The sequence below is a fragment of the Equus przewalskii genome, chromosome 19, assembly GCF_037783145.1.
Source record: "Equus przewalskii isolate Varuska chromosome 19, EquPr2, whole genome shotgun sequence".
Taxonomy (NCBI): domain Eukaryota; kingdom Metazoa; phylum Chordata; class Mammalia; order Perissodactyla; family Equidae; genus Equus; species Equus przewalskii.
In genome coordinates this window covers 42,017,265-42,031,687 of record NC_091849.1, presented here as the reverse complement: position 1 = coordinate 42,031,687, position 14,423 = coordinate 42,017,265, and the positions used below count along the sequence as shown (strand labels likewise).

General features: G+C 40.4%; 1 protein-coding gene across 23 annotated transcripts in view; it reads right to left on the bottom strand.

Moving 5' to 3' along the window:
- UBR2 (ubiquitin protein ligase E3 component n-recognin 2) overlaps window positions 1-11,087 on the bottom strand; it is a 126,246-nt gene extending 115,159 nt beyond the window's left edge. For 17 of the 23 annotated variants that reach the window (XR_011530095.1, XR_011530093.1, XR_011530094.1 and 14 more), the window contains exons 1-2: window positions 10,382-11,087; window positions 813-1,072 (exon numbers count right to left, since the gene is read on the bottom strand). Coding sequence is in view for 10 of the 23 variants with exons in the window: in XM_070586068.1 (XP_070442169.1) it covers window positions 813-1,072; window positions 10,382-10,459 (338 nt within the window). In the remaining 13 variants the exon portion in view is untranslated. The remainder of the gene's footprint in view (window positions 1-812; window positions 1,073-10,381) is intronic. The other 6 variants (XM_070586075.1, XM_070586078.1, XM_070586080.1 and 3 more) reach the window with 3 other exon arrangements.
- Window positions 11,088-14,423: the final 3,336 nt, after the last annotated feature.

Sequence of the window (14,423 nt, the reverse complement as noted above, 5' to 3'; positions counted from 1 at the left end):
AACAGAGAAAGGAAAACTTAGCGCAGTATATATAACGTATTCCCTTTTGTATGTATGTTTAAGATAGCCATATATATGGGCCTGCACATGGACAAAAAATTTCTGGAAGGATACAGAAGAAAATGGTAATAATGATTAGTTCTGAGAAACACGAATAGATAGTCACAAGGAGACAAGCATTTTCCTCACTATCTTCCATTCTCGTATATTCAATTTTCAACAAGATTTTTTTTTAAAAAAAAAGTAAAGCTATGCTGGTAGCAATAGTATATACAGCTCCCAGGCCATGATTTCTAACTACTACTGCCAACTAAAAACAAACTCAGTACAGAAATAGCTGATTCTACACATGGGTCAGAGTTAAGTACAAAGTGAGCTGTGGACATCTTGTGCCAGAAAGCAAAGAAACACTCAAAAACTACTGAAGTCATGGGAAAAAGACAACGAAGCTAGCATGATGGGGCTCTCAGCGGTCAAATGTGGGATAATCTGAAGATTAAAAAGAATCGCTGTAACTAAAAAACTATCAAGAAAAGCAAGGAAGTGATTAATGTAAGAGTCAAGGTAGCAGTTAATTATGGGGGAAAAAGAAAGCACACAGTCAGTTTCTGGAATGCTGATGATGTCCTATTTCTTGACCTGGAAAATAATAACATGAATGTTTGTTTTATAATTATTTTAAACCATATATATTTGTTGTATAGCCTTTTTAATATATATATTTCATAATTTAAAACAAAAATCTAACATTTCAAGAAAAAAATGTCAAGTAAAAAGAAGAGCCTTTTAGAAAGAAAATTACAATATTTTACCTGCAAGAGTATGTAGGCTCTCCTACTTTAAAAACACGACCACAAAGATGAGAAGGTTTGTTTGCTTGTTGAAGTTTTGGAAACCCAAACTCAGAATCTTCACCACAAAGGTACCATTCCATCGGCGCCAACAAAACATGCTGTGCCACCATGTCTTCCTTCTGTGGACAAGGGTTGGGACTCCTGCAGTAGATTTTGGGTACATAGTGGGCTAAGTGCTGGTACACTTCTCTAGTGAGGTCAGTTGCTTGCAGCCATTTCTTTAAAAAAAGAAAAAAGAGAAAATAGTTTTAAACAATGTCAATAAATCACTAACTTGAATAAACCTACTCTATTTTCTTTTAGGTACAAAAATAATGATAAAAGAGTCTTATATTTTGTTGATGACATTCATCACCGTACGTCTTCTCTGCGAAAAAGGGTAAAAGTCATTTAGAACTTTACTGAAATGCCAAATATTTCAGAATTCTACTTTAAAGTGAAAGCAAAATTAAAGTGAAATGAGCCTCTCTCCTCAAAATGATTCTTGAAGCAAACTTCCGTAGGCAGCACATGAAAAAGACCACAACAGATGACCACGTAAGACACCAGCCACTGAGCCCATCTGACGTCCTTTCTAACGCTTTGCTCACACGATATTCTGATTGTGATTTGGATTCTCTTGTCAGCGTGCAGATAGGAAGAGCATGAACAGCCAATACACTAGTTGTATTTCTCACTGATAAGCAGATGAGATGATACACCAGTCTCTGACGAATGTCAGTCCACAAGAGACTTTGTTCCGTCAATCACGCCTTCTTTCCCTGATCAACTTCCCTATAAAAGCTCTTTCCCCTTTGCCTTCTCTGCTAAAAACGACAAAGAAAAAGCCACTTTTCTCTGTCCCCAAACTTTTATGTCCAACTACCTGTGATAATTATACTTGGACAGCTAATAGATACTGTGATATTGTGATTTATAATAAGTAGTATATTTTTGGTCTTCTTTCCATTCCTCGCACAGAGCTCCTAAAACTTTGGAAATTTCCAAAGTGATAAGGGAGATAAAGGTAAAAGGAGTGTTTTTAGTTACTCATAACAAGCCCCTTTCAACCACACCTGAGTTGAAGTTAATGAGGCGACTTTTGGAAAGCCCCTAAGGAGGGGGAGCTGGCTGCCAGGGGAATCAACCTCCTGATTAGAGGCTGGAACTTAGAGCCTCCACCTCCAATCCTGGAGTAGGAGAGAGGGGCTGGAGGTTGAGTAACCACTAATGTCCAATGATTTAATCAATCATGCTTGTGTAAGGAAGCCTCCATAAAAATCCCTATATATCAGGGTTCGGAGAGCTTCTGGATGTGAGCACGCAGAGGTGCGGAAGCGCCCAGAGAGGGCGTGGAAGCTCAGCATCCCCTCCCACACACCTTGCTCTACGCATCTCTTCCATCCGGCTGTTCCTAAGCTGTATCACTTGATGATAAACCCGTAATCTAGTAAACAAACTGTTTCCCTTAGTTCTGTGAGCCATTCTCGCAAATTATCAAGCCAGAAGAGGGGGTCATGGAATCCCCAATTTGTAGCTAAGTGAGACACAAGTTGTGGGTAACCTGAGGACTCACTGCTTGTAAGTGACATCTGGAGTCCGAGGGGCAGAGAGGCAGTCTTGTGGGACTGAGCCCTTAATCTGTGGGATCTGATGCTAACTCCAGGTGTGCAGTATCAGAATCGATTGAACTGTAGGACACCCAGTTGGTGCCTGCAAAGAATTAGAGAATTGCCTGGCGTGGGGAACACCCCCTCCCATATACAGAGGCCAGAAATATCGGTGAGAGTGTAGAGAACAAAAGAAATCAGTTTCTCCTTTCAGACACCAACTCAATATGTCCAAAACTGATCTCATGCTCCTCTCCCCACAAAACCCTATGTCCCCTATTTCCCTATTTTAGATACCAGCATGCACCCAAGTATCCAAACTGGAAAAACCTGAAAACCTTCCTTCCTCCTCACCCCAACATCCAATTAATCAACATGTCTTGTCTATTAGGCTTCCTAAATATCTGTTGAATCCATCCATTTCTTTCCATCTCCACCGGCACTACCTCCACTATGCTAGCCCAAAGTCCCCACTCTCAGCTTTCAACCAAGATTAGTGCAACAATGTCCTAACCGGTGATCGCCACTAATCTCGTCCCTCTCCAGTCCATTTTCCAACCTCACTAACAGAGCGATTCTTGCAAAATGCCAGTGTGACCCTGCCATTCAGGTTCCCCTTGTATTCAGGACCAAGTCAAGTCCCCGGACATAGTCTACAAGGTCCTTTGCCTTGCACCACTCTCCAGCCTCCTCCTCCTGACCTGTATAGCTCCTCCCTCTCTGCTTTACAAGACTATTTTCTGCTCGTTCCTCAGATCTGGTTCTGTTTTGCTTTCTCCAAGATGCCTTCTTAGCCTGTTCCTCATCCCCATCTCCCGTTCCCATATTCCCCAGGTCTAAAACAGAACCTGACCCCAGCGGGCATTTAGTAAAATCTGTTACCTGGATAACTATAAACATTTTTATACTACTTACTGTCACATAACATTGATACTGCAGAAAGATGCTCCATATGGCATTAATGAAAGCAGAGATAAAGTAGATGCAGGCCTGTAGTCTCTAAAAATCAAACCAAACAAGGCCTAGATAAGGCATCCTTCAAACTGCCTCCTTTTTTCCCCTTTTCGTTTAAGTCTTAACTCTTTTCCTTGTATTCTGTCATTTATCCTTGCCTCCCCTGCTAATTCTGCCTATATGTTTTATTTGTCCTCCATACTGCTTTGTATAATTATAACTCATTTTGGCTTTAAATCAAGTAAAAATTTCAAATCAGAAAACATGAAATGACTCACGCTACAAAAATGCAGTTAACTGACCTGCTAACTCATAGGTCCAACATTTCCCTATGGATTGCAATCTAAGTTTCAAATTATATCCTCGTTAAAAAAGAGTTTATGGGGGCCAGCCCAGTGGTGTAGTGGTTAAGTTCACGTGCTCTGCTCCAGCAGCCTGGATTCGTGAGTTTGGATCCTGGGTATGGACCTACACACCACTCATCAAGCCATGTTGTGGTGGTATCCCACATACAAAATACAGGAAGATTGGCACAGATGTTAGCTCAGGGACAATCTTCCTCACCGAAAAAAAAGAGTTCATCTTCAAGTGATGTCTAACACCATAAGACAACAGCACAAGGCCTTCATTTTAACTATTAGATGTACAACCTTCAGCCTACTTCCTTCCTTCTAAAAGTAACATATAGAGATTTTAAATATTCATGAGGTAGTATATATTAACTTTCTAGTCAATTTCACATTTTCAGAAAACTTTTGCTAAAAATGTAAAAACCTTATTCATAACTTAAGGGACTAGATGGAAGCTTACAATCAAAAACAGTAAAAAAGTCTTCACCCCTAAAGTGAAACCATCTTTTCCAAATGTTACTAACTTTCTTTGTTTGCTTCATGTGAAAAGGAAAGAGACTAGATTACTCTTAAAACAACTTCTTGGCAGACAATCCCACAGGTTTAAGGATTCTCTCCCTTCAGAGAAGTGTCTCTAAATCAAAATTACACATACATACACACACACACAGAGTTCAGTTAACTATAAAAAGGATAGGTAAGGAAAAAAGTAGTCATTAGTAAAAGGCAGCGAGTCATCAACCAACAAATAAACTAGAATTTAATTCTTTGAGCTAAAAACTACTTTTTTGGCCAAGGGTAAATGTTCATTTTCACCCATTGTCAGCAACTCTATTTCAAAATATGAATGAACGTAATCAAATTATCCTAAGCAATTTACTGTTTTGGCTGAAAAATTAAGCATTAAGATTCAATGCCTCCAGGATCCTAGAAAGTTATGCTTCAGGCAATTTTAATTTACAACACATTTGAAGGTTTTATTTTAAAAGCAGTTTTTGTTTTTCTTATATTTTATGTTCCCATTTCTCCTCAAAGATCACTTTTGCAGAATTTTAATCCAGGGAGAATATAAAATAATGCTTTCTAAAAGAAATTATGTTGTCTTGTGGCTCCAACAACACCGACAGGTCAAATCTGTTCACAGATTTCTTTAAAAATTCAAAAACTATTAACAACTTCTGGTTAAGAAAAAAAAAATGAGCCACCTTATATAAACTATATTATTAGTAAAACAATCATTTCATTCTAAATAGCATTTATCATATAGAATTATAAATTATTAACGAGACATAAAAGCCTGGTTCAAGAAAGGCAGGCATATGCTCCAACTTCAAGACCACCCAAGAGATTTGGGATCTATTACATGCATTTTAACTTCATTAAATTCAAACACTTAATATACAAAGTACCTTTGCATGAGAATTCTATACCAGAGATAAGAATTAGTGACTGGCAACGGTACAGACAAAAAAAAAAGTAGTGAAGGCAAAAGGAGCTGCCTTTCAGAATAATGGCTCATCTCTTTCTCAAAAGAACAAATCTACAGATTTTCATATCAGTTCTCATTAACATACCCTAACTGTAACTGTTTCTTCAATATGAAAAATTGAGATTTCTAATTTGGGTGCATGTTCATGTGTCCTTATTTTAGACACCCGTGGCTGTCACACCAATGTACACAACACAATACTAAGTACTATTTTATTAGAAGTCCTCCACAAGGGAAGTAAAGAAACTGTCAACTCACTTCACTAAAGTAAACATGTTATGACAATGCTTCCAGGAGCTTTCCTTTTTTGAATGCTAAACTTCAGCCTTACGATAGAGAGCAAGTAGAATAAACACAAAAAGGAAAGAATCCCTGGGGGTGGGCCTTTTATTACACTAATTATTATTCCATACCTGATTAAAACTGTATCCTTTAACCACATTTGATTTTGCTTTTGAACAAAGATAACCAACACGTAAGTTAACAACAACAATTGCTAGTGCTGAAAGGGAGTTTTGGGGACTACATTAAGAAAAATTTTAAACAAACCATATTAAGAGTTCTAGAGATGAAGTGAAAGCAGTCACAAATTAAAATAATATAGAACTCAATAATAAAAGACAAAAAAATCAAATTTAAAAATAGGAAAAGGACCAGCCCTGTGGCCGAGTAGTTAGGTTTGCACGCTCCGCTTCAGTGGCCTGGGGTTCGCTGGATCCTGGGTGCGGACCTAGCACCATTCATCAAGCCACGCTGTAGCGGCGTCCCACATAGAAGAACAAGAATGACCTAAAACTAGGATATGCAACTAGGTACTGGGGCTTCGGGGAGGGAAAAAAAAAAGGAGGAAGACTGGCAAAAGATGTCAGCTCAGGGCCAATCTTCCTCACCAAAAAGCAAAAGACTAAATAAAAGAAATAAAAAGAAAAATAGGCAAAAGATCTGAATTGATCCTTCCCAAGAAGATATACAAATACGCAATACGCTCATGAAACGACGTTCAACACAAAGAGTCGCGAGGGAAATACAAACCAAAACTACAAAGAGATGCCACTTCACACCCAAGAATGGCTATAATCAAAAAGACAAGCACCACATGACGTCACTCGTGTGTGGAAGATAAACAAACACAGGGACAAAGACAAGAGATTAGTGGTTACCAGTAGGGAAGGGAGTTGGGGGGTGGGCTTAGGGGTAAAGGGTCACAGATATGGTGACTGACAAATAATAATGTACAACTGAAACCTCACAATGTTATAAACTACTATGGCCTCAATTAAAAAAAAGAGACAGACAATAACAAGTGTTGACAAAGATGTAGAGAAATCCACTAGAATCCTCACATACTGTGGTGGGAATGTAAAATGATGCAGCCACTTTGGAAAACAGTTTAGTGATTTCTCAAAACGTTAACCACAGAATTACCATATGACCCAGAAATTGCACTCCTGGGTTTACATCATAAGTGCCTAAGAGAATGAAAACACATGTCCTCACAAAAAATTGTACACAAAACGTGCATAGCAGTATGATTCGTAATATCCAGAAGGTAGAAATAGCCCAAATGCCCAACAACTGATGAATGGAGAAATAAAATATGGTATATATCCACACAATGGAATATCATTTGGCAATAAAAAGGAATGAAGCATTGATACACACTACCACACGGAAGAACCTTGAAAACATCATGCTGAGTTAAAGAAGCCAGTCACAAAAGACCAAACACTGTATAATTCCATTTATATGAAATTTCCAGAACAGGCAAATCTATGGAGACAGAAAATAGTAGCTGCCTAGAGTTTGGGAGGCTGGGGGAAAATGGGGAGTGACTGTTAACGGGTATAGGATTTCTTTTTCGGGGTGATGAAAACATTCTAAAATTGACTGTGACGATGGTTGAACAACTCTGTGAAATACTAAAAGCTACTGAATTGAATTGTATGATATGTGAATTACATGTAAATAAACTGTCAAAGATTTTAAAGCAAAAATAACCATCATAGACATAAAACTCTACATAAATCTTCTATAAAGAATATGTATTTCTTTTATACTTGGGTAAAAATATGTCCTTCTTAAACCATAATCATCCATTGGAACATATTATAATCAAATCCGTGGAGCATGAAATGTAGATAGACTGGAGAAGTGTGGGGAAAGTCATGCTTGTGGAATCAAATCTACCGAGAAAACTGAGAAGAGAGGGCCAATTTAATATCCTAAACTTACAATTATTGAAGAGAGCACCTAAATGCTTTTATTTGTGACGCATACTAGTTACAATAGAGGTGATCACAAAAAGTCCTTCCTCATAACAGAAACAAGAAAAGCAATGTTTAAATAAAGTGTGGGAAAGATGACGCTAGTGCTTCTTAAGAACTTTTAAACAGATGTGATCCCTTGGGGGATGGCCTGGTGGCGCAGCGGTTAAGTTCCAACGTTCCCCTTCAGGGGCCCCAGAGGTCACTGGTTTGGATCCCGGGTGCAGAGATGGCACCGGTTGGCAAGCCATGCTGTAGTAGGCGTCCCACATATAAAGTGGAAGATGGGCACAGATGTGAGCTCAGGGCCAGCCTCCCTCAGCAAAAAAAGAAGACTGAAGGCAGATGTTAGCTCAGGGCTAATCGTCCTCAAAAATAAATAAATAAATAAATAAATAAATAAATAAATGGATGTGATCCCAACAAATTACCAGTAACAGAAGCACAGATGTGAGCTCAGGGCCAGCCTCCCTCGGCAAAAAAACAAGACTGAAGGCAGATGTTAGCTCAGGGCTAATCGTCCTCAAAAATAAATAAATTAATTAAATAAATAAATAAATAAATAAATAAATAATGGATGTGATCCCAACAAATTACCAGTAACAGAAGTCTAAAGGCCAAAATAACTTCCTTTACTTGTTTACTCTAAAATTTACTTTTTATTTTATTTTATTTTGTGAGGAAGATTTGCCCTGAGCTAACATCTGCGGCCAATCTTCCTCTTTTTTGCTGAGAAGACTGGCCCTGAGCTAACATCCGTGCCCACCTTCCTCCACTTTATATGTGGGACGCCTACCACAGCATCGCTTGCCAATTGGTGTGTAGGTCCGCACCCAGGATCCAAACTGGCAAACCCTGGGCCACCCAAGCAGAACGTGTGAACTTAACAGCTGCGCCATCAGGCTGGCCCCTAAAATTTACTTTTAACTTGAGAAAAGTTTATGAATTCAGTTTAATCTGTGGTAAAGGGTTGTGCTGGAGCCTAAGTTGAAAGAATAGTTTTAAGTGTTAGCCTGTTTTAACTAAAACAGACAATAAACCCCTCACAAAGCCAGGCCAGGTTAAACAGCCAGGAGAATCTTATATTTGAATATTAGCTGGCATCCTCTTTAAGGAATTTTGTGGGCCTTCAGACTAAATTTTTTTTTCATCTTATTGTTCAGAAAGCCATTTAAAAGTAAACAGAGCAAAACTCAAATGTAGCTCAGATTGTTATCTTCACAAATTCAAATGAAATCCAAATTAATACATTCTTTTTGCATTTCCCTTAATTTCCCCTAATGGGTCTGCTTGAGAATTTCACTGCACAAGAACTAGGAGTGCTGGTCTCTAGCACTCTTTTATAACTGGTTTCCTCAGGATCCTCAACAAGTTGGAGACATTCTAATCACTTGATAGCTTGCACTTTTAGAACTGGGAAAACAGTAGATAGACTGTATCACTGGGCCAACAGACACAACATTCGGTGGGAGTGGGGGGAAAGAAACCCCAATTACTTTGAGGTAAATAACAGATCAGATATCAATACGGATATGGCATAGCTGTCATTACCACCATTTTACCATTTCCGTGTAACTGCTTTCATTTTCTTTTTTACATCTCTTTGATAAATGAAAGGCAGACGGGCGCTGAAAATCCTTGGGCTGTGGCAATATCAAGCAGAAAGTAAATTAAAACAGCCTGAAACTAAACAAGCTGGTTAAAAATAAAATAAGCAAAGACTCAGCATTCAACAATGTGTTTCTTTAGACTTTTCACCCTGACTTGGGTGTCCTCATCAATTCACCCAGAATAACTCCTCACAGACCAAGCGTCCTGCAGTGCCCCGCTAAAATTTTGTTCAGAACATTCAGACTGTTTGTTGACTTGTGTTCAAAGGTCACTCGCTTCCTGTAACTTTTTAAACTGGAGGCCTCAGAGGTAGGGCCCAAGCTGTTTCGGTCCATTCACAATCATTCTGGACAATCTGTTCTAATGGGCGTTCCCTGCCCTTCTTGAGGAAAGATGCCATTGAGTTTACTACACTAATCATTTTACAACTCTGCTACCTATACGAGCATACTATTCATATTACAGTTTCAGTACAATGTTGGGTTTGAAAGGTGTAAATCTGGGGCATAAGTGCTCCCACTACGCTGTGACCAAACCTCACATCATTAGCTTCTATTTGTTGAAAGCTGCTCTCCCAAAGTTATATAACGTTTGCTCTCCACCTAACTACCCCCAGCTCCCAGAAATTTTGTTTTAATCTCCCAGCCTCCACGACTACTTTCTCACACTCAGTAAACATGTCGAGACACTACTTTGCGCATATTCATCACGCCGTGGACGGACCAAATCGGTGCAAAAACGCACTGAAGAGGGGAAGGGGGAAAACAGTATCGTCTGCGTCCTTTGGTGCCAGCGGCAATCCCAGAAACAAAGTCGGGAGTCCGTTAAGGTAGCATGTCTCAGTGGAGGAGGCGATGCTCCACTTATCTCATTAAAAGGAGTCAGGAGGATTTAAAAGACCAGGAAGCGTCTTTCCCTCTCCTCTCCCAAGAGCTGGCATAAAGGGCAAAGGCCCTTGTGTCGGGGAGTTAACGAGACTGTTAGGGCAAAGAAGGGATAATGGAAGAGCTGCGGGTTCTCCCCGGCGGAAAGGGAATGCAGGAGGCTGGTGCACAGAGCAGCTCGGAGGGCTATTTGAGCATAAAGAGGGCAGGAGACCGGCAGGCTCGGTGGCCTCCCCGAGCCATTACCCACAAAGCGAGGCCGGCGAGCCCGGCGCGGTCGCTGCTCCAAGTCAGGGCCCGGCCGCTCCGGATTTCCAGGAGTCGGCTCCTCCCCCGGGGCTCGGCCAGGGAAGGCAGGACGTCCCCGCCCGGGTCCCGACACTGACCCCCGCGATCTCCTCGGCCGAACATTCCAGCAAACTCCGGTCGATGGCCTGCATCTCGAGCTCCAGCTCCGACGCCATCTTCTCTCCTCCTCCTCCCCAGCGCTGACGCCGCTACAGCCGCCCCGAGGGCCGCGGCCTCGCCCCTGCCCGGGCGGCTGAGACCGCCACCCCTGCCCTAGGCAGTCCGTCCGGAGTCGTCCAGGCGGCTGCAGGTGGAGAAGACGGAGAGTAGTGTGAGGGGAGCCCGCCAGGAGGGACGGCGGCCTCCTGCGCTCCCTCCTGGCTCAGCGTCCAAGAGTCAAGTCACTGGCTCGTCCCTGCCCCGGGAAAGGACACAGAGGGCCCGGGGGCCGGCCCTCTCGCTCGCTACTACCGCGTCCCGCACCGGGAAAGGGGCAATAACATCCAGGAGAGGAAGCAGGGTGTTCTGGGAAATGTAGTCGTCCTCGGCGAACGGGGGAAGCAGGTGGAGATCTTATCGGGAGCCCCACGAGGGCATTGTGGGAGTTGTAGTCCAACTCCTGATGAGAGAACGCGCTGAGAAATAAGCGGGCGGAGCTTTTCTTCAGGCCAGAATGTTGGGAAGAGACAAGTGGAAGGAAGCGCCCACCTGGGAAGAGACAGAGGAGCGGGATATTGTGGGAACTGTAGTTTTATTGTCCCAACCACATTTGTTGGTTTTTGTATCCTCAGATTCTAGAACAGTGCTGCGCATGTGGTAGACGGTCAAGTACTTTTCAAAGCTTGGAATACGGTAGGCGCTCGAATACTTATGGAACGAATGAATGAATTACATTCTATTCCTATAGTTCTATGGCCCTGTCGTCCATCATCCTCTAGATTAGTGGCCAAGGTGAACATTATTAAGGTTTTAAAGGTTTTAAAATATGTTTAAATGCTGTTAAAGAAAAATTTCTAAGAGATTTAGTTATGACCACTTACCAAAACTTATTACAAATCTTGCTGCAAAGGAAAAAGAGCCTACCAAGCCAACCCAAAGATTTACTATGATAGGGACATTTTATAGAAAGATAATCATTGTTAGATTAGATACAAAAGAGAATTATGTTTGGTTAGAGGTAATTAGGCTCTTGACTGACAGTTGAGTGAGTGAGTTTCTTAGAAAAAGTCTTCAACTCCTTTAGAGTTTATCAGAAAATTGCTTACACATTTTATCAGGCATGCTAATTTATTCCCAAAAGGAGATTGTGAATTACGTGAGGCAAAAAAAAAAAAAAAGTTCCAATCCAATGCAGGTTTGGGACATGTTTTTGTTGTTGTTACTGTTGTTAACAATACAGACAGTCGCCGAATTACAATGGTTCGATTTATGATTTTACAACTTTGCTGATGGTGCGAAAGGGATATGCATTCAGTGCAAACTGAAACCATACTTTGAATTTTTTTGAATTTTGATCTTTTCCAAGGCTAGCCACATGCTTGTCAATACTCCCCCCTGATGCTAGGCCGTGGCAGTGAACTGTAGCTCCCCCCAGTCAGCCGTGATCACAAGGGCAAACAACCGATACACTTAGAATCGTTCTGCACCTATACAACTATTCTGTTTTTCACTTTCAGTACAGTGTACAGTATTCAATCTATTACATGAGATATTCACCACTTTATTATAAAATAGACCCTGTATTAGATGATTTGGCCCAACTGTTGCTAATGTTAGTATTCTGAGCATGTTTAAGGTAGACCAGGCTAATCTATGATGTTGGATAGGTTAGAGGTATTAAATGCTTTTTCAACTTACGATATTTTCAGTTTACAATGGGTTTATCAGGATGTAAGCCATTCTAAGTTGAGGAAGATCTCCACTATAATATTAACAAAGCATTTTTTTTTAAGGAAATACAAATTACCCATAACCTCACAGACCAAATAAGCTTTTTCACTTTCGTGTGTGTGTGTGTGTGTGTGTGAGGAAGATTGGCCCTAACATCTATTTCCAATCTTTCTCTTTTTGCTTGAGGAAGATTGTTACCGAGCTAACATCGCTGCCAGTCTTCCTCTATTTTCATATGTGGGAGGTTGCCACAGCGTGGATTGATGAGCGGTGTGTAGGTCCGTGCCCAGTATCCAAACCTGTGAACCCTGGTCTGCTGAAGCAGAGCACACGAACTTAACCACTATGCCACCAGGCCCGCCCCAAGCCTTTTCACTTTTAAAAATAAAAATAATATATGTATAAGATTAGAAATTCAAGCTCAATAGGAATATTTTTAAAAGGAAAAGTGAAAACAATCCCTCTTACTCCAGTCCCTTTCCCCAAAGAAAATCATTTTTAATGCTTTATGATTCTATCCAGAAAAAAATATATGCATAGATATCTGAACGAGATATCTTGAAATGTTCCTCTATGCGTTACTTTCTTCTTGGCTCCACTTGCTTCCAGTGATGTACTCCCTAGTCAGAGTCAACCTGGAGGAAAACCGGGATTGTTATCACCTGGAAGCAAAGATAATGCCTCTTTAAAGGTCCTAACATAGAATTCAAGCCATTAAAATAGACTGTAAAGAAAATTTCTGCTCTTAACATTATTACTTTCTTCCTTCTATTACTTTTGGGTTGATTTGAATGTTCTTTTTCTAAATTCTTTAGTTGGATGTTTGCTATTAATCTTTCTCTTTTTTTCCGATATATACATCTAAGGCAGTGGTTCTCAAACTGGAGCATGCATCAGAATCACCTGGAGGTCTTCATAAAATACAGATTTCTGGATCCTACCCTCAGAATTTCTGATTCAATAGGTTTTGGATGGAGACTGAAAATTACATTTCTAACAAGTTCCTGGGTCGTTCTACTGGCCTGGGGACTACGTTTAAGAATCACAGATTTAGGGGCTGGCTCCGTGGCCGAGTGGTTAAGTTCGCGTGCTCAGGTGTGGCGGCCCAGGGTTCGGATCCTGGGCGCGGACATGGCACCGCTTGTCAGGCCACGTTGAGGTGGCGTCCCACATCCCACAACTAGAAGGACCTGCAACTAAGATATACAACTATGTACTGGGGGGTTTGGGGAGATAAAGCAGAAAAAAAAAAAAAGATTGGCAACAATTGTTAGCTCAGGTGACAGTCTTTAAAAAAAAAAGAATCAGATTTATCAAGGCAATACATTTCCATTATACACTGCTTTCACCACATTCCACAAATTTTGGTATATAGCGTTTTCATTATCATTCATTTCTAAATATTTTTTAATTTTATTATGATTTCTTCTTTGATTCATGTAGTATGTTGTAAAATTTCCAAATTTGTATGGTGTTGTTATCTTTTGTTATTGATTTCTCATCATATCCTATTGTGGGCAGAGAACATGGTCTGTATGATACAGACTCTTTGGTATTTGGTGACATTTGCTTTGTGGACTAGGGTCTGTGGTCAAGTAACTCTACAAAGCCATTATTTCTTCAAATATTACCTTTCTTGCATTCTGTCTATTTCCTCCTTCTGGAACTTCTTTTTTTTTTTTTTTTTAAGATTGGCACCAGAGCTAACAAGTGTTGCCAAACTTCTTCATTTTTTTTCCTTCTTCCCCCCAACGCCCCCGCAGTACATAGTTGTATATTCTAGTTGTAGGTCCTTGTGGCTGTGCTATGTGGGATGCTGCCTCAGTATGGCCTGAAGAGTGGTGCCATGTCCGTGCCAGGGATCCGAACCAGAGAAACCTGGGCCACCAAAGCACAGCATATGAACTTAACCACTCGGCCATAGGGCCAGCCCCTCCTTCTGGAACTTCTGTTTGACTTCCTTTTATAGTCTCCATGACTTTTAATCTCTTTTTCATTTTTCCATACTTTTAATTGTCTATACCACATTCTGAATATATCTTCTAGTGTGCAAATTCTCTCTTCAGCTGTGTCTAATCTGATATTAAACTATCTACTGACTTTTTATTTTCAATAACTTCATTTATTTCTAGAAATTATATTTAATTCACTTTCAAAGATTTCTGTTCTTTCATAATGTCTTGCTATTTATTTATGGTTCCAAATCTTTGTTTATATCTTTAATACTTTTAAATACACTTATTTGGTAGT